The following is a 20,298-nucleotide window of genomic DNA, read 5'->3' as shown; positions in this document are numbered from 1 at the left end:
AAAACATTATTGGCATTGTTGAATTCCATTTTCATAATGGAAAGCTAGGACTGATGGGTTGGTTAGCTAAACTAGCAGGTCTGTTTGTTTGGTAACCATAGCAGCTACTGTAGCTATCTAGTAAGCTTGCTAGCTACTTCAGTGAATGTTGAACACATTTCTAGCGGAAAATGTGTTAAATTATAGCCATTGTATAAAAGGGATATTCAACCCGGGACTCGTTATACTTTCTGAAGGCACTGTAAATAACATGTAAATAACATTGCATACGTAAGGGATAATCAACGAGGGGCTATGCGTTCTCTGTGCCTTCAGAAACTATTAACACCCCTTGACCTTTTCCACATTTTGTTGTGTTACAAGGTGAGATTAAAATTGATTTTAATTGTCATTTTTTGTCAAATGTCTACGCAAAATACTGTAATATCTACTATAGGGTTAAAATAGATTTTGGGGGTCTTCTAAAGATGTCTCAATGTGTTTTTGTGTCCATATGTCTTATTCTGCTGGACCAAACCTCAAATACAAATAGTGAGTTGAAACCGCTTGTCAGAGAGGAAGATGTGATCTCTCAACTTTGTTGGCGTGAGAGGCAGGGCAGTAAACCATAGAGGAAGAGATGAAGCGAGATGTTTGACTTTCGCTAAAATCTGTCAAAAAATAAGGCCAATGTGTTTCTATGGGCTTATTTTGGACCTAATCTTGTGTACTGCCTTCCCGCTTTTGGAACAATGACTCCCATTGTTAGGGCGAAGATGTGCATCTCATCATTATATACAGATCTGTGGTGTAAATGGGAAGGTGCACAGAGGAATGAAGCAGATGAGACCATCTACTGATAGGTGCCCTTTGAGAGGCATTGGAAAACCTCCCTGGTCTTTGGGGTTGAATCTGTTTTTGAAATTCACTCCTCGACTGCAGGGACCTTACAGATAATTGTTTGTGTGGGGTACAGAGATGAGGTAGTCATTCAAAAGATCATGTTAAACACTATAATTGCACACAGTGAGTCCATGCAACTTATTATGTGACTTGATAAACACATTTTTACTTCTGAACTTATTTAGGCTTTCCATTGCAAAGGGTTTGAATAATTATTGACAAGACATTTCAGCTTTTAATTTGTAAACATTTCTAAAAACATAATTCCACTTTGACATTCTAGGGTATTGTGTGTAGGACAGTGACACCCAATCTCATTTTAATCCATTTTAAATTCAGGCTGCCTGTAACACAACAAAATCAGGAAAAATTAAGGGGTGGGAATTCTTTCTGAAGGCACTATCTTGCTAGCTACATTGCATAACACTGACATTTTCCCTCTTATTCAACAGAGTGATAAGTCTGCAAGGTGGTTGATTGCAGATTTGCCTTGGAAATGGACAGTGACAGTGCCAATGGTAAGTGACTGTGATCTCACATTTCTATCCCCCTTTCTCAAAAGTATGGTACAAACCCCACAGAGAAACAGACAGAGCTGAGCTTGGATCTCATCATCCAAGGTATTGGATATGTTATTGTTTTTGAGAACTGAGCTGAGCAGCTGAGTCCACAGGGACAAGTGCTACTCTATCCTCCCCCAGGGGGTGTAGTGGTGACTGTGAGAGACTGATGTGTCTGACATCATTAGCGCCCTACCTGTGAAACATAGGTCGTGACTTGGAGGTGTCAGACTTGATAGTCTCCTTGTGTAGGATCACATGACATTGGTCCCAGAGTAAGGCTAACCAGGGCAGATTGTGCCAAACTTTGAAATGGATTGATTTTAGGCCCTGGCAAACATATATTTACGGTGTTTATCTACAAGGATTTAGCACAGCATTTAAAAGAGAGGTGCGCTTGCTGTTTTCCGTTTCTGATTCATGGTACCACTCTTGTCTTTGCGCATGTGTGTTCAATGCATATTCTATATTATTTATATGTAGGGCCTAGATACCGTAGAGAACTTTGACTGCAGTTGATGGAAAAAGTTATTAAAAGATAAAATGATGATTAGCGTGTTGTTCTCCTCCCTACCAGAGGGGCATGTGTGTTACATTATTGCTCCGTCGTAAGCATATAAAAAAATCTTTGTTAAATAATTATGGTTTTATTTTTTTGTTAATATTCTCCTCCCCAGATGTGCAGGCAGAGCTGGACTCTGTGGAGGCAGAGCTGGAGGTGGTAGAGCTGCAGATAGCTGAGCTGCTGGAGAAGCAGGCTAGCCTGACCTCCAGGAGGAAACGGCTGCTCCGCAAGCTGGAGGAGGCATGTGACTCCGCCCAGCCCTCTGGATCCTCCTCAGGCTCTGGATCTGGACCTGCAATGACCAAGCAGGAGCTGCTGCGCTATGAGAATGATGGTATAGTAGAGGCTATAATGTATAGGATGTGGCACATGCGTATAATATACACTGAGTGTAGAAAACATTAAGAACACCTTCCTAATATTGAGTTGCACTTTTGCCCTCAGAACAGCCTCAAATTGTCAGGGCATGGACTCTGTAAGGTGTCTAAAGCATTCAACAGGGATGCTGGCGAATGTTGTCAAGTTTTCTGAATGTCCTTTGGTTGGTGGACCAATCTTGATACACACGGGAAACTTGAGTGTGAAAAACCCAGCAGCGTTGCATTTCTTGACACACTCAAACCGGTGTGCCTGGCATCTACTAACATTCACCCTCTGAATGGCACACATACACTATCCATGCCTCAATTGTCTCAAGGTTTAAAAATCCTTCTTTAACCTGTCTACTCCCCTTCATCTACAATGTTTGAAGTGGATTTAACAAGTGACATCAATAAGAGATGATAGCGTTTACCTGGATTCACCTGGTCAGTCTATGTTAGGGATGCAAATTTTGGTCAATTTTGCTGCCGGCTAACTGACCCTCATTAACCGGTTGACAAACTAATAAAAAATCCAAACAGTAAAATAACGTGACCAACAGAAAATACAATCAGAGATCTGTATATAATGATGAGATACTTGTGTTTCCGCCCTAACAATGGGAGTCGTCCCAAGGCGGGGAGGCAGGCGACAAGTTTAGGCCCAAAATAACCCCATATCAATTTTGGACAGATTTTGGCGAGAGTGAAACCTCTTGCTTCGTCGGCTCTTCCTATCTGATACTATGCATGCATACAAGGACTGGACACTTTTCATTAAGAGCTAAATGGAAACATGCAACAATAACCAGCCTATTGTTTTACAGTCAAAAGGCGATTTAACATGCAACTCCTGTAATGAAGCAGCTAATAAAACCACATTTTCAAACATTTGCCCAAATGCAATTAGCGGAAAACACTGTTCTAAAGTACGCAACTAATGCGAAGAAAAGTAAAACGTTCAGGTTTCAAACAATTATCTGCCTCAAGCTCACATTGCAAAGTGGTGGGTGACGCGCTGATAGTCAATGGTTGGCATGCTATAGCCTAAAGTATGCATCCGAATGGGAGGCATGCTTTATGAGTTGATTGAGAAATAAAAATAGCTCCTTTTTTAATCGTGGCCACCAATGATTGCATTTAGAATTATTTGTTGCGCAATGACTGGGTTTACAAAAGCAGGTTTCACTCCAGTAGCCTACATGCATTTTGAGGTGCAACTCTTTCTGACAGGTGGTAGGCTATTCTGCTCCTCAAACTAGGCTCTGTATACTGTGCACGTGTGATAAATAAAATGTATGACGACTAACGAAAATATACATGTGCCAATTTAATTCCACCAAATTATGCTAATTAACCTATAGACTGAGAAGCATTGGCTAACTGAGTAACCTTAACATCCCTAGTGTATGTCATGGAAAGAGCAGGTGTTCCTAATGTTTTGTACAGTGTGTGTGTGTGTACACAACCATTCAAAAGTTTAGGGTCACTTAGAAATGTCCTTGTTTTTGAAAGAATAGCTATTTTTTTGGTCCATTTAAAATAACATCAAATTGATCAGAAATACAGTGTAGACATTGTTGATGTTGTAAATTACTATTGTAGCTGGAAACGGCAGATTTTTTCAAATGGAATATCTACATAGGCGTACAGAGGCCCATTATCATCAACCATCACTCCTGTGTTCAAAGAGTTGCAAAGAAAAAGCCATATCTCAGACTGGCCAATAAAAAGAAAAGCTTAAGATGGGCAAAAGATCACAGACACTGGACAGGGGAACTCTGCCTAGAAAGCCAGCATCCCATAGTCGCCTCTTCACTGTTGACGTTGAGACTGGTGTTTTGCGGGTACTATTTAATGAAGCTGTCAGTTGAGGACTTGTGAGGTGTCAGTTTCTCAAACTAGACACTCTGATGTACTTGTCCTCTTGCTCAGTTGTGCATCGGGGCCTCCCACTCCTCTTTCTAATTCTGGTTAGAGCCAGTTTGCACTGTTCTGTGAAGGGAATAGTACACAGCGTTGTACGTGATCTTCAGTTTCTTGGCAATTTCTCGCATGGAATAGCCTTCATTTCTCAGAACAAGAATAGACTGACGAGTTTCAGAAGAAAGGTCTTTGTTTCTGGCCATTTTGAGCCTGTAATCGAACCCACAAATGTTGATGCTCCAGATACTCAACTAGTCTAAAGAAGGCCAGGTTTATTGCTTCTTTAATCAGAACAACAGTTTTCAGCTGTGCTAACATAATTGCAAAAGGGTTTTCTACTGATCAATTAGCCTTTTAAAATGATAAACTTGGATTAGCTAACACAACGTGCCATTGGAACACAGGAGTGATGGTTGCTGATAATGGTCCTCAGTACACCTATGTAGATATTCCATTAATAATCAGCTGTTTCCAGCCACAATAGTAATTTACAACATTAACAATGTCTACACTGTATTTCTGATCAATTTGATGTTATTTTAATGGACCAAAAATGTGCTTTTCTTTTAAAAACAAGGACATTCTAAGTGACCCCAAACTTTTGAACGTGTGTGTGTGTGTGTGATATCTCTCACACACACACATTACATTTGTGTATTTATTAAGGATCCCCCATTCGCTCCTGCCAAGGCACCAGCTACTCTTTCTGGGGTCCAGCAACATTAAGGCAGTTATATACAATTTAAAATATTACATTACATTTCATAACACTTTACCCAATACATTTAGTTTGTTCCCTCAGGCCACTACTCCACTCTCACATATTTACAATACAACATCCATGTGTCTCTTTACAGTCCCTGCTCTTCCATAAGGTGTATTTTATCTGTCTTTTAAATCTGATTCTACTACTTGCATCAGTTGCCATGGCTCTATTTAGTACTGTGCGCATGACCAAAAGTATGTGGACGCCTGCTCGTCGAACATCTCATTCCAAAATCATGGGCATTTATATGGAGTTGGTTCCCCTTTTGCTGACATATCAGCCTCCACTCTTCTGGGAAGGCTTTCCACTAGATGTTGGAACATTGCTGTGGGGACTTGCTTCCATTCAGCCACAAGAGCATTAATGAGGGGGGTCCCATTCTGTGAGCTTGTGTGGCCTACAACTACGTGGCTGAGCCGTTGTTGCTCCTAGATGTTTCCACTTCACAATAACAGCACTTACAGTTGACCGGGGCACCACTAAGCAGGGCAGAAATTTGATGAACTGACTTGTTAGAAAAGTGGCATCCTATGATGGTGCCACATTGAAAGTCACTGAGAGGAATGTATATGGTGGATGCAATTATTAAGCTTAGAATGTACTGAGTGCAGGGAAGACGATCACATGTTGGCAGGCACTGATAAGGGTGGAGAGCTGTGGATTAGTGAGGAAGGGTGTCGAGGTCAGATCAGGCCACATTAGGGGAGAAGAAACAGTTTATTGCCCGTATCACTTAACGCCTAGCAATAAAGAAGATGTAATGTTTAGAGAGGAGACTTCACCTTAATTGGGGTATATATTATCACTGGGGGAAATATGTTTTTGTCTTATGTACAGTTGAAGTCAGAAGTTTACATACACTTAGGTTGGAGTCGTTAACTCATTTTCAACCACTCCACAAATTTCTTGTTAACAAACTATAGTGTTGGCAAGTTGGTTAGGACATCTACTTTGTGCATGACACAAGTAATTTTTCCAACAATTGTTTACAGACAGATTATTTCACTTATAATTCACTGTATCACAATTCCAGTGGGTCAGAAGTTTACATACACAAAGTTACTGTGCCTTTAAACAGCTTGGAAAATTCCAGAAAATGTCATGGCTTTAGAAGCATCTGATAGGCTAATTGACATCATTTGAGTCAATTGGAGGTGTACCTGTGGATGTATTTCAAGGACTACCTTCAAACTCAGTGCCTCTTTGCTTGACGACATGGGAAAATCAGAAGAAATCAGCCAAGACCTCAGGAAAAAAAATTGTAGACCTCCACAAGTCTGGTTCGTCCTTGGGAGCAATTTCCAAACACCTGAAGGTCCCACGTTAATCTTTACAAACAATAGTACGCAAGTATAAATGGGACCACGCGGCCGTCATACCGCTCAGGAAGGAGACGTGTTCTGTCTCCTAGAGATAAACGTACTTTGGTGCGAAAAGTGCAAATCAATCCCAGAACAACAGCAAAGGACCTTGTGAAGATGCTGGAGGAAACGGGTACAAAGTATCTATATCCACAGTAAAATGAGTCCTATATCGACATAACCTGAAAGGCCGCTCAGCAAAGAAGAAGCCACTGCTCCAAAACCGCCATAAAAAACCCAGACTACGGTTTGCAACTGCAAATGGGGACAAAGATCGTACTTTTTGGAGAAATGTCCTCTGGTCTGATGAAACAAAAATTGGAACTGTTTGACCATAATGACCATCGTTATGTTTGGAGGAAAAAGGGGGAGGCTTGCAAGCCAAAGAACACCATCCAAACCGTGAAGCACGGGGATGGCAGCATTGTTGTGGGGGGGCTTTGCTGCAGGAGGGACTGGTGGACTTCACAAAATAGATGGCATCATGAGGATGGAAAATGATGTGGATATATTGAAGCAACATCTCAAGACATCAGTCAGGAAGTTAAAGCTTTGTCACAAATGGGTCTTCCAAATGGACAATGACCCCAAACATACTTCCAAAGTTGTGGCAAAATGGCTTAAGGACAACAAAGTCAAGGTATTGGAGTGGCCATCACAAAGCCCTGACCTCAATCCTATAGAACATTTGTGGGCAGAACTGAAAAAGCGTGTGCGAGCAAGGAGGCTTAGTTACACCAGCTCTGTCAGGAGGATTGGGACAAAATTCACCCAACTTATTGTGGGAAGCTTGTGGAAGGCTACCCAAAACGTTTGACCCAAGTTAAACAATTTAAAGGCAATGCTACCAAATACTAATTGAGTGTATGTAAACTTCTGACCCACTGGGAATGTGATGAAAGAAATAAAAGCTGAAATAAATCATTCTCTCTACTATTATTCTGACATTTCACATTCTTAAAATAAAGTGGTGATCCTAACTGACCTAAGAAAGGGAATTTTTACTAGGATTAAATGTCAGGAATTGTCAAACTGAGTATAAATGTATTTGGCTAATATATATGTACAGTCGTGGCCGAAAGTTTTGACAATGACACACATATTCATTTTCACAAAGTCTGCTGCCTCAGTTTTTATTTTGGCAATTTGCATATACTCCAGAATGTTATGAAGAGTGATCAGATGAATTGCAATTAATTGCAAAGTCCCTCTTTGCCATGCAAATTAACTGAATCCCCCAAAAACATTTCCACTGGATTTCAGCCCTGCCCCAAAAGGACCAGCTGACATCATGTCAGTGATTCTTTCGTTAACACAGGTGTGAGTATTGACGAGAACAATGCTGGAGATCACTTTGTCATGCTGATTGAGTTTGAATAACAGACTGGAAGCTTCAAAAGGAGGGTGGTGCTTGGAATCATTGTTCTTCCTCTGTTAACCATGGTTACCTGCAAGGAAACACATGCCGTCATCATTGCTTTGCACAACAAAGGCTTCACAGGCAAGGATATTTCTGCTAGTAAGATTGCACCTAAATCAACCATTTATCGGATCGTCAAGAACTTCAAGGAGAGCAGTTCAATTGTTGTGACGAAGGCTTCAGGGCGCCCAAGAAAGTCTAGCAAGCGCCAGGACTGTCCCCTAAAGTTGATTAAGCTGCGGGATCGGGGCACCACCAATACAGAGCTTGCTCAGGAATGGCAGCAGGCAGGTGTGAGTGCATCTGCACACACAGTGAGGCGAAGACTTTTGGAGGATGGCCTGGTGTCAAGAAGGGCAGCAAAGAAGCCACAGCAAAGGACAGACTGATATTCTGCAAAAGGTACAGGGATTGGACTGGGGTGAAGTCATTTTCTCTGATGAATCCCTTTTCCGATTGTTTGGGGCATCCGGAAAAAAACTTGTCCGGAGAAGACAAGGTGAGCACTAACATCAGTCCTGTGTCATGCCAGCAGTAAAGTATCCTGAGACCATTCATGTGTGGGGTTGCTTCTCAGCCAAGGGAGTGGGCTCACTCACAATTTTGCCTAAGAACACAGCCATGAATAAAGAATGGTACCAACACATCCTCCGAGAGCAACTTCTCCCAACCATCCAGGAACAGTTTAGTGATGAACAATGCCTTTTCTAGCATGATGGAGCACCTTGCCATAAGGCAAAAGTGTTAACTAAGTGGCTCGGGGAACGAAACACTAATATTTTGGGTCCATGGCCAGGAAACTCCCCAGATCTTAATCCCATTGAGAACTTGTGGTCAATCCTCAAGAGGCGGGTGGACAAACAAAAACCCACAAATTCTGACAAACTCTAAGCATTGATTATGCAAGAATGGGCTGCCATCAGTCAGGATTGTGGCCCAGAAGTTAATTGACAGCATGCCAGTGCGGATTGCGGAGGTCTTGAAAAAGAACGGCCAACACGGCAAATATTGACTCTTTGCATCAACTTCATGTAATTGTCAATAAAAGCCTTTGACACTTATGAAATGCTTGTAATTATACTTCAGTATTCCATAGTAACATCTGACAAAAATATCTAAAGACACTGAAGCAGCAATCTTTGTGGAAATTAATATTTGTGTCATAATCAAAACTTTTGGCCGACTGTGTGTGTGTATATATATATATATACAGTGGGGAGAACAAGTATTTGATACAGTGCCGATTTTCTACTTACAAAGCATGTAGAGGTCTGTAATTTTTTTTATCATAGGTACACTTCAACTGTGAGGGACTGAATCTAAAACAAAAATCCAGAAAATCACATTGTATGATTTGTAAGTAATTAATTAGCATTTTATTGCATGACATAAGTATTTGATCACCTACCAACCAGTAAGAATTCCGGCTCTCACAGACCTGTTAGTTTTTCTTTAAGAAGCCCTCCTGTTCTCCACTCATTACCTGTATTAACTGCACCTGTTTGAACTCGTTACCTGTATAAAAGACACCTGTCCACACACTCATTCAAACAGACTCCAACCTCTCCACAATGGCCAAGACCAGGGAGATGTGTAAGGACATCAGGGATAAAATTGTAGACCTGCACAAGGCTGGGATGGGCTACAGGACAATAGGCAAGCAGCTTGGTGAGAAGGCAACAACTGTTGGCGCAATTATTAGAAAATGGAAGAAGTTCAAGATGACGGTCAATCACCCTCGGTCTGGGGCTCCATGCAAGATCTCACCTCGTGGGGCATCAATGATCATGAGGAAGGTGAGGGATCAGCCCAGAACTACACGGCAGGACCTGGTCAATGACCTGAAGAGAGCTGGGACCACAGTCTCAAAGAAAACCATTAGTAACACACTACGCCGTCATGGATTAAAATCCTGCAGCGCACGCAAGGTCCCCCTGCTCAAGCCAGCGCATGTCCAGGCCCGTCTGAAGTTTACCAATGACCATCTGGATGATCCAGAGGAGGAATGGGAGAAGTCATGTGGTCTGATGAGACAAAAATAGAGCTTTTTGGTCTAAACTCCACTCACCGTGTTTGGAGGAAGAAGAAGGATGAGTACAACCCCTAGAACACCATCCCAACCGTGAAGCATGGAGGTGGAAACATCATTCTTTGGGGATGCTTTTCTGCAAAGGGGACAGGACGACTGCACAGTATTGAGGGGAGGATGGATGGGGCCATGTATCGCGAGATCTTGGCCAACAACCTCCTTCCCTCAGTAAGAGCATTGAAGATGGGTCGTGGCTGGGTCTTCCAGCATGACAACGACCCGAAACACACAGCCAGGGCAACTAAGGAGTGGCTCCGTAAGAAGCATCTCAAGGTCCTGGAGTGGCCTAGCCAGTCTCCAGACCTGAACCCAATAGAAAATCTTTGGAGGGAGCTGAAAGTCCGTATTGCCCAGCGACAGCCCCGAAACCTGAAGGTCTGTATGGAGGAGTGGGCCAAAATCCCTGCTGCAGTGTGTGCAAACCTGGTCAAGAACTACAGGAAACGTATGATCTCTGTAATTGCAAACAAAGGTTTCTGTACCAAATATTAAGTTCTGCTTTTCTGATGTATCAAATACTTATGTCATGCAATAAAATGCAAATTAATTACTTAAAAATCATACAATGTGATTTTCTGGATTTTTGTTTTAGATTCCGTCTCTCACAGTTGAAGTGTACCTATGATAAAAATTACAGACCTCTACATGCTTTGTAAGTAGGAAAACCTGCAAAATCGGCAGTGTGTCAAATACTTGTTCTCCCCACTGTATGTATATGTATGTTTGTTTGTTAGTTAAATTAATTTAGAAGCACAACCACACTGCTGTGTGCGTAATATGTTCCAGACCTGGGTTCAAATACCATTTAAAAAATCTCAACTACTTTCACATACATTTCTAAGTAGGTATTCAGATATTTTATTTTTTGAAAAGACAAGAAGTTGAATATTGGTATATTTTCAAATATAAGGCTATTTATAGGAAATTAAAGTACTTCCAATAGAAGTAGTTGATTCTGGGCACATTTATTTGAAAATGCACAAATACATAGAAAATAAATTTTTCAATAACAAATAATCAAATACACATGTATTTTAACTCAGGTCTGATATGTTCACATCCAATAAGATAGGTTATCTTTCAAAGAGCTGAATTGAGCAAACATTTTAAATTAAAAAATAAATAAATATGTAGGTTGTGTCCAAAGTGCTATTTTATTAGGTTTTCTATAATCTTGAAGGCTGAATATATTGCTGTACTGTATTTTGACATGCTTGAATGTTTTCTTTCCAAACCTAGATTTCTCGTGGTCTACAGAGCTGGAGCAGAATCTGAAGGATGCGTTCCAGCTCTCTAAGTTTCGTCCTCTACAGCTGAAGGCCATCAACCTTAGTATGTCTGGTAAAGACCTCTTCCTAGTGATGCCCACTGGACGAGGGAAAAGCCTCTGCTATCAGCTACCTGCAGTCTGCTCTGAGGGTAAGGGGAGAATGCACAAACGCGCACACACAAAATTCACTTATGCCTATATAGATACAGACACACACACACATACACACCAGGTGATGTGCATATACTGAAAAGCCTAATGTTACAGTTCATTGAATAATTGTGTGTTGTGACTTTTTACTTTCATTATTTATTTAATCCACTAACTATGTTTGTTTTAATTGTTACCCGATTTTAAATTAATAATGTAACAATTAACTCATTAGGTGTTGGGGCACCACGGAAGAAGTTGTTTACAGAGTTACCATCTCCCAAATTAAACTCTATAAGGTCTTTACCTATAACATCGATAAACAAACATCTTGTTAATCACTACCTCTTATCAAATACTCATTCTGAACGATCGTAACCTTCTTGGATCTGCAAAAACCCCAGTTATTCACTACTACACAGTACTACACAAATTGGTTGAATCATTTATTTACTAGCTAACTAAATAATAACGCAGAATACACACACACTTACTGTTGAAGTCGGAAGTTTACATACACCTTAGCCAAATACATTTAAACTCAGTTTTTCACAATCCCTGACATTTAATCCTAGTAAAAATTCCCTGTTTTAGGTCAATTAGGATCACCACTTTATTTTAAGAATGTGAAATGTCAGAATAATAGTAGAGAGAATGATTTATTTCAGCTTTTATTTCTTTCATCACATTCCCAGTGGGTCAGAAGTTTACATACACTCAATTAGTATTTGGTAGCATTGCCTTTAAATTGTTTAACTTGGGTCAAACGTTTTGGGTAACCTTCCACAAGCTTCCCACAATAAGTTGGGTGAATTTTGTCCCATTCCCCCTGACAGAGCTGGTGTAACTAAGCCTCCTTGCTCGCACACGCTTTTTCAGTTCTGCCCCCAAATTTTCTATAGGATTGAGGTCAGGGCTTTGTGATGGCCACTCCAATACCTTGACTTTGTTGTCCTTAAGCCACTTTGCCACAACTTTGGAAATATGCTTGGGGTCATTGTTCAGTTGGAAGACCCATTTGCGACCAAGCTTTAACTTCCTGACTGATGTCTTGAGATGTTGCTTCAATATATCCACATACTTTTCCTCCCTCATGATGCCATCTATTTTGTGAAGTCCACCAGTCCCTCCTGCAGGAAAGCCCTCCCACAACATGATGCTGCCACCCCTGTGCTTCACGGTTGGGATGGTGTTCTTCGGCTTGCAAGCGTCCCCCTTTTTCCTACAAACATAACGATGGTCATTATGGTCAAACAGTTCTATTTTTGTTTCATCAGACCAGAGGACATTTCTCCAAAAAGTACGATCTTTGTCCCCATGTGCAGTTGCAGTAGTCTGGCTTTCTTATGGAGATTTTCTTATGGAGATTTTGGAGCAGTGGATTCTTTGCTGTGGATTCTTTGCAGTGGATTCTTTGCTGAGCGGTCTTTCAGGTTATGTCGATATAGGACTCGTTTTACTGTGGATATAGATACTTTGTACCTGTTTCCTCCAGCATCTTCACAAGGTCCTTTGCTGTTGTTCTGGGATTGATTTGCACTTTTCGCACCAAAGTATATTCATCTCTAGGAGACGGAACGCGTCCCTTTCCTGAGCGGTATGACGGCTGCTTGGTCCCATGGTGTTTATACTTGCGTACTATTGTTTGTACAGAAGAAAGTGGTACCTTCAGGCATTTGGAAATTGCTCCCAAGGATGAACCAGACTTGTACACATTTTCTTATGAGGTCTTGGCTGATTTCTTTCGATTTTTCCCATGATGTCAAGCAAAGAGGCACTGAGTTTGAAGGTAGGCCTTGAAATAAATCCACAGGTACACCTTCAATAGGCTAATTTACATAATTTGAGTCAATCAGAAGCTTCTAAAGCCATAACATTTTCTGGAATTTTCCAAGCTGTTTTAAAGGCACAGTCAACTTTGTGTATGTAAACTTCTGACCCACTGGAATTGTGATACAGTGAAATAATCTGTCTGTAAACAATTGTTGGAAAAATGACTTGTGTCATGCACAAAGTAGATGTCCTAATTGTCTTGCTAAAACTATAGTTTGTTAACAAGAAATTTTTGGAGTGGTTGAAAAACGAGTTTTATTGATTCCAACCTAAGTGTATGTAAACTTCTGACTTCAACTGTACATGAGACAAAGGTCCCTAGTGGACTGACAAGATGTGACGGCTTGTTACAACATAGATGGAGAGTGGTGGAGACGGCGAGGAAAAAGGCACACTTATCGTCGAGACATTTCAGAACGATTCTCACAGCAACGTTAATCATATAGTTTGCTCACGAACCGCCTCCTGTTTGGAGTAAGAAATCATGAATGTATTTGTGTGAAATGCCATTGTTCGTTGTTTATCTCGTGTCTGAACCTAGCCTTCTTGGAAAGGGTTGGGTGGGCCTTTCCTGTGGGCAACTTGTACATGCTCTGATTGTCCACCGGAGGTCACAATGTCCTTCTTAGTTGTCCAGTCTCCTTGGGGTGTTTCCTCAGAACTTCCTCTTAGCTGTACCAGTTTCTGTCTGGGAGGGGAGTTCTCTCTCCACCTCGGGTAGATGGTCAAAGTTTCAAATCACTTTACACACGCAGGTGCAGATTGGCGGTGTCCTGGTCAACCATTTCAAACATGTAGCTCTCCGCCTCACGTTTCCTGGTCTAAAGGTTGACTCCTCTTCCAAGCATTTATGCACTCTTGGTAAAAAGGGGTATTCCGTCATGCTGACAAGCTCTTTGACCTCCCTCGGGGCGTGGCTACTTAATGTGCAAAGGATATGATTAGACGTTCTATGACAACTCCTAAAATCACATTCCGATCTCAAAAAAAATACTTTCATATTATCTGTATATAATTCCTTTCCAAGTTACAGTATTTGGTCCATACAGTTTTTAATAACATCACAATATGACATTCGTTTTCTACATCTACCCACTGACCATTCCCCAAGTGTCTGCGAACAAAGTCATTATTTTGGTTGATACTAAAGGGTAGAGAGAGACTTCTCTCCTGCTTAAATTTACAACGAGGTGTCAACCCCCCGCCCCCCCCCCCCCCTTTGCGGGTGGGAGAGGGTCTGGTTATTGTCAGCCATTGCTGAGCTGACCTTTTGTGATCCTCACAGGACAGTCATGACGTGTGTGCTGTGCAAACACATACTGCAGACAGGGCTCTAAATTAAACATTTTCCTTGGTTGCACTGGTGCGCCCAACTTAAAGTTAGGAGCACCAGCAAATATGATTTTTTTTTAATGATTGAGATACAGCCTAAATGATTTTGACTTACTTTTGAACCACATGTTATGCCCTAGAAACTAATATGTACCACTGTAAAGACATTTGTTTATTATAAAAGCTAAATAAATGTTGATACGAATATCTGTCATTGGAATTACAAAGTCATTTGGGGAATATTAGTTTTCTAAATTGTGTAAAAGCACTATTTTCCAATTGAGATGCATTACATTTAAAAATTATACACTGTCTTTTAAGAACGTCAGGTTTGTGATGACATGTAGGAGATGGTCATTCATTCATTGCTCTCCTGAAAAAAGCTCTCTTCCTTTCTGTGCCTCCAGATGTTTGGATATACTGGTGAAGTTACCAGGGTGTTAGCTAGCTAGCCAATGAGGTAAACAAATGGTTAACGACACGCAAATAGCTTTAGAACGGCCCATGACGTGGTTCATGAATGTAAAATGCGGTCCCGGTCATCCGCTATAGGAAAGTAAAAATGTTGCACTGGTAATATGGGCCATATCTTTTGACCTGGTTGTTCTAGAAGTAAGCCATTTTCGCTGTAGTAATGGAGCAACCATGATGCTGACGAATCTGCGCTCCCTTTTTCTCTAGGGAGTTTGGAAACAACGGTACAGCCTTTAATACAACTATTATTATCAGGGAGGTTTTTTCCCCTAGGCGCACTGTGCTCCCAAAATAAAACTCCTGGTCGCACAGCAAAATATTTGGTCACATATGCGACTAAATTGGTCTGACTTTAAAGCTCTGATCGCAGATGGTTGCCACCATTACTCACTGCAGTGTTATTTTAACGTGTGTTTGTGTGCCTCCAGGTTTCACTCTGGTCGTAAGTCCTCTAGTTTCTCTGATGGAGGATCAGCTCATGTACTTAAAGTCCATTGACGTTGAAGCCGTGTCTCTCAACGCATCCAGCAGTAAGGTAATAACCAACACATTTTCGACATATTATTGATACTTGGCTGGTATTGATTATACCTTTTAGGATTTGTGTTTTATTAGACTTCTGCTATGTACCTCAGGAACATGCTAAAATGGTCCTAGCGGGGATGACGGACACCAAATCGCTTTTCAAGCTGCTGTATGTGACTCCAGAGAAGATAGCGAAGAGCAAGCTGCTGATGTCGAGGCTGGAGAAGGCCTACAACGCAGGAAGGCTTAGCCATATTGCTGTGGACGAGGTGCACTGCTGCAGCCAGTGGGGACACGACTTCAGACCTGGTGAGAGACCGTACAACTGTACTGTATATTGGCTATTTACTTTTTATTAGTCTCCTTACTTTGTTGTGGAAGGTAAAGGGCTACTCCAACAAATCACTCAAAGTAGAATTCTAATAACTCTGTTTTACATTACAATACCCAAACAAGGATATCCCCATATAATTAAACAGAACACTTCAATGTATCTCTATGCATACCACTTAGAATGCATGCCCAATAGTTTGTTTCATTCTAAGTAGTATGCTGTGAGGTTTGTGTGGGGCTGATAGCCAACTACCCCTCCTCTCCCGCCAGACTACAAGCTCCTGGGGATCCTGAAGAGGCAATTCCCAAAGGTTCCGTTGCTAGGGCTGACGGCCACAGCAACCAGCAGTGTTCTAAAGGACTGTCAAAAGATCCTGTGTGTCCCTGAGCCAGTCACACTCACTGCCTCCTTCAACCGCACCAACCTCTACTACGAGGTGGGCGTCATGGCAACCATACACACCTGGCCGCCACCTGCTTGGCAAACACCTGTTGTTCTTTTGACCTTTAAAAATACACACACTTGTTTTACTAAAGGGGATGCTTGTTAAGATTCCCGCTGTGTCTCTGCACTGAAGTATTGAGGATCTGTACTGTTTTTGTATCTCTCAGGTACTTCTTAAAGACCCAAACAGTGATGATTCAATCAGTGACATCTCAGCACTGATCAAGGAGAGATATAAGGACCAGTCAGGTACTTTGAAAGGAAAAACAAAGAATAGTTCAAAATTCAGTTTGTCACATTTTCGAAATGTGACAAACATCAGCAGCTTGTTATCCAGACTTGAGGTATTATGCTTCTGCTTTTGGCAGGGATAGTGTACGTGTTTTCCCAGAAGGATGCAGAGACTGTGTCGGCAGACCTACAGAAGAAAGGCATCAATGCATATCCATACCACGCTAACATGAATCCAGAGGACAAGTCACGGGTTCACCGCAAATGGGCCAACAACAAGATCCAGGTGGTGGTAGCTACTGTGGCGTTCGGGATGGGGATTGACAAGCCTGACGTCAGATTTGTCATCCATCACACCATCAGCAAGTCCATAGAGAACTACTATCAGGAGAGCGGACGAGCAGGTAGACAACTTTCTTTTTTTTTTTTTATAAAAAAAGAATTAAAAAAATCTCCTCACTCAAAAAATGTGATAATTTAGGAACACCTGATCCCTTGACTTCAGAAAAAGAGGAATACTATTTCTACATTTTAAAGTATTTTTTTCCCCCCTCTGATTTTCCAATTGCACTTCTACTTTGACCACAGCCAGTTTGTTTTTAAACTCTTTTCCTCTTAACTCCTAACTTATTTTTCCCTTATCTTTAACCTGGTCCTCTCTCCGTTCCTCCAGGCAGAGACGATAAGCCGGCTGACTGCATTGTGTACTTTGGCTTCAACGACATCTTCAGGATCAGCACCATGGTTGTCATGGAGAATGTAGGACAACAGAAGCTGCTGACCATGGTCGACTACTGTCAGAACATAGACAGGTACTGAGCTGGACCAATCACAACGCTCTCATTGACATCACTAGATTACTTGTGACAATTTCAGTTGTGTAGATAGCTGTTTGAGGATCTCAAGGGTACAGTACGTGTGTATCTCTATTGTTTTAAGGTGTCGGCGCTCAGTGATCGCTGTTCACTTTGATGAGGTTTGGGACAATGAAGGATGCAACAAGATGTGTGATGTCTGTCGCCGTGGCAATGGTATGAGTACAATATGGTGAACATACCACTTTTCAAATCGAACATACATGGCATGCTAGGGGCATATGGGTAGATTTGGAATTGGGCATATGAGTCACTCTCCCATCTAATCAAAAGAGCTAGCATAATTTATGTTGAGTCTTCATACCTAGTATACCTGTGTTTCCATCCAGACTACATCACGGTGGACATCACGCAGCATGCTAAAGATGTGGTCCAGATTTTGGAGCTGGCGGGCTCTCTGGACGAGAAGCTGACCCCCCTGAAGGTGACGGAGGCGTGGATGGGGAAGGGTCCGGCCAAACGCAGGAAGATGATCCAGACCACCACCCTGTCTCGCCTGGAGGTGGAGGCCGTCATCACAAGCCTATTGCTGCAGGGATATCTCAGGTACTGACTGACTTAACTTTAAACCCTTTTCCAGTTCAATATGCTTACTGCTGCAGGGCTACCTCAGGTAGGCCTATGACCTAGGGCATGTTCAGTGGGGCACATCATAGGAAAAACTTTTGCATAAAAAAATGTGTTTTCATTTCAGGCAGTACCTCCCTAAAGAACACATCCTTGTCTTACACCAGGTACTGACTAAGGACAAATAGGGTTGTCAAGAGTGGAGGCTGGAGAGAATTGTGAGCAGGTCATAATGGACTTGTACTAGTGCACAGCTGGTTGCTTTTAGAATGTTGATCTTTGTTTACCCCCTTTTAAAAAATTTCTCCACAGTGAAGACTTCAGTTTCACTCCGTACACCACCTACTTCTACCTGAAGCTGGGACGTAAGGCCCCAATGCTGAAGAACCAGAGTCACTCCATCACCATGAGGAGGACAGGCCTGGAAGCAAACACGGTCAGTACTACACAGCAAACGGTACAGAAATCATTCAGGAAAGCCTTTGGGTGCATCTCAATAGACTAAAGTGGCCTCCTCCATCTGCACGGAATCGATATGATAGTTGACTACCCGGTAATAACTTTTTTTTGGTAATTTTTTCTAGTCCGTGCAGACTAAGGCTAGGAAGCCACATTTTTCTGAATACATCATCCTGGGATGTCTTATCTTTTCTGCTTATCACATTTTATTTTTCTATTTCTCCTTCTGCACTTCTGACTGAAATGTTTCAGTGTAACGTAATTATTTCCCCGTTTAAAGTAGTACTTTACTCAACCTATTTCTCACCGTCTCAATCCTCTTCTCCTTGTATGTCTTTGCCCCATCTTCTATGCTCTTTCAATCTGTTTTTGTCTTCTGAATACCTCTTGTTTACTTGTCTACTTACCTGCAGGTAAGTGAACTATGTTCTCAGTTTCTTTTCCTTTCAGGCCATCGGATAAAGATCTGGATTTTGTTTCTTCGTCATTTTGATTGATTGTATTATTCAATCACCAACAAAATCAGTGTTTCCCTTTTATCAATGTTAATTATGATTTTAAATATTGAGTAGAATCATTCTTACCACCATCACCCTTGATTGTCATTAGCACACTTACTGTAAACAAAACACAGATTTCCCTAATCACTGTAATATGTAAATCACTGTAGTTCTAATGCTGTAGGTTTTCTAAACAATGTAGTGTTGCGTAATACCAGACAGGCGCAGATATCAGGGCTCCAAGTGCAGTACAACAGCTGTGGTTTTGGGTGTTGCTGAGATCTTATCTAATCCATGTTGATATTTGCTAAATGTGACCAAGGTGCCGGTAATGGTTGATAACAATCAATTCTAACACCTTCATATGGGAATGATTCATGTTTCTGGTTCTCATGTCACTTCTTAAACTCTTCTCTGCTTACGTTATTACCCACACCTAGTTTAGCTTAGGTGTGTGTGTGTGAGAGACAGGCAGGTTAAAGCTGTTGTTGATGACCTACAGGTAAAAGTGTCCCAGGTAAAGACCAAAGAAGGAAAGAGATCTGGTGACAATGCTACAAACTCCTCTGTCAGGAAGAAAGTCAAGAAAGACCTCTAGTGCCCCCCTGAAGATACCAAAGACAAAGTACAGTTCCCTGATTCTCTATTCAACCCACTGCATCTATGGCATGGCACTGGGCAACCATGTATATGTCAATTAGGTTAAAGACATATGTAATGTTTGGTCCTGAATGATATCCTTACAGAATGCATAATTATTCCTAAAATAATTAAATATGCATGATGTCATACAGTATCAGTCAAAAGTTTGGACACACCTACTCATTCCAGGGTTTTTCTTTATTTTTACTATTTTCTACATTGTAGAATAATAGTGAAGACATCAAAACTATGAAATAACACATGGAATCATGTAGTAACCAAAAAAGTGTTAAATCAAAATATATTTTATATTTGAGATTCTTCAAAGTAACCACCCTTTGTCTTGATGACAGCTTTGCACATGCTTGGCATTCTCTCAACCAGCTTCATGAGGTAGTCACCTGGAATGCATTTCAATTAACAGCTGTGCCTTGTCCAAAGTTAATTTGTGGAATTTCTTTCCTTAATGGGTTTGAGCCGATCAGTTGTGTTGTGACAAGGTAGGGTTGGTATACATAACAGCCCTAGTTGGTAAAAGACCAAGTCCATATTATGTCAAGAACAGCTCAAATATGCAAAGAGAAACGACAGTCCATCATTACTTTAAGACATGAAGGTCAGTCAATGCGGAAACTTTCTTCAAGTGCAGTCGCAAAAACAATCAAGCGCTATGATGAAACTGGCTCTCATGAGGACCGCTACAGGAAAGGAAGCCCCAGAGTTACCTCTGCTGC

The 20,298-nt window shown here is 41.4% G+C and overlaps 1 protein-coding gene across 2 annotated transcripts in view; it reads left to right on the top strand.

Moving 5' to 3' along the window:
- Positions 1–20,298, top strand: part of LOC139534126 (ATP-dependent DNA helicase Q1-like) — a 28,321-nt gene that overhangs the window by 1,066 nt on the left and 6,957 nt on the right. Inside the window, exons 2-14 of one of the 2 annotated variants that reach the window (XM_071332918.1) lie at positions 1,335–1,400; positions 2,120–2,341; positions 11,168–11,347; positions 15,416–15,522; positions 15,623–15,821; positions 16,116–16,282; positions 16,458–16,539; positions 16,659–16,925; positions 17,195–17,333; positions 17,461–17,552; positions 17,726–17,942; positions 18,276–18,399; positions 19,425–19,547. In XM_071332918.1, coding sequence (XP_071189019.1) covers positions 1,379–1,400; positions 2,120–2,341; positions 11,168–11,347; positions 15,416–15,522; positions 15,623–15,821; positions 16,116–16,282; positions 16,458–16,539; positions 16,659–16,925; positions 17,195–17,333; positions 17,461–17,552; positions 17,726–17,942; positions 18,276–18,399; positions 19,425–19,520 — 1,914 coding nt within the window. In that variant the 5' untranslated portion in view covers positions 1,335–1,378 and the 3' untranslated portion in view covers positions 19,521–19,547. The remainder of the gene's footprint in view (positions 1–1,334; positions 1,401–2,119; positions 2,342–11,167; positions 11,348–15,415; positions 15,523–15,622; positions 15,822–16,115; positions 16,283–16,457; positions 16,540–16,658; positions 16,926–17,194; positions 17,334–17,460; positions 17,553–17,725; positions 17,943–18,275; positions 18,400–19,424; positions 19,548–20,298) is intronic. The other variant, XM_071332917.1, reaches the window with a different exon arrangement.

The sequence above is a fragment of the Salvelinus alpinus genome, chromosome 11 (genome assembly GCF_045679555.1).
Source record: "Salvelinus alpinus chromosome 11, SLU_Salpinus.1, whole genome shotgun sequence".
NCBI lineage: Eukaryota > Metazoa > Chordata > Actinopteri > Salmoniformes > Salmonidae > Salvelinus > Salvelinus alpinus.
This window is presented reverse-complemented; position numbering and strand designations above follow the sequence as displayed.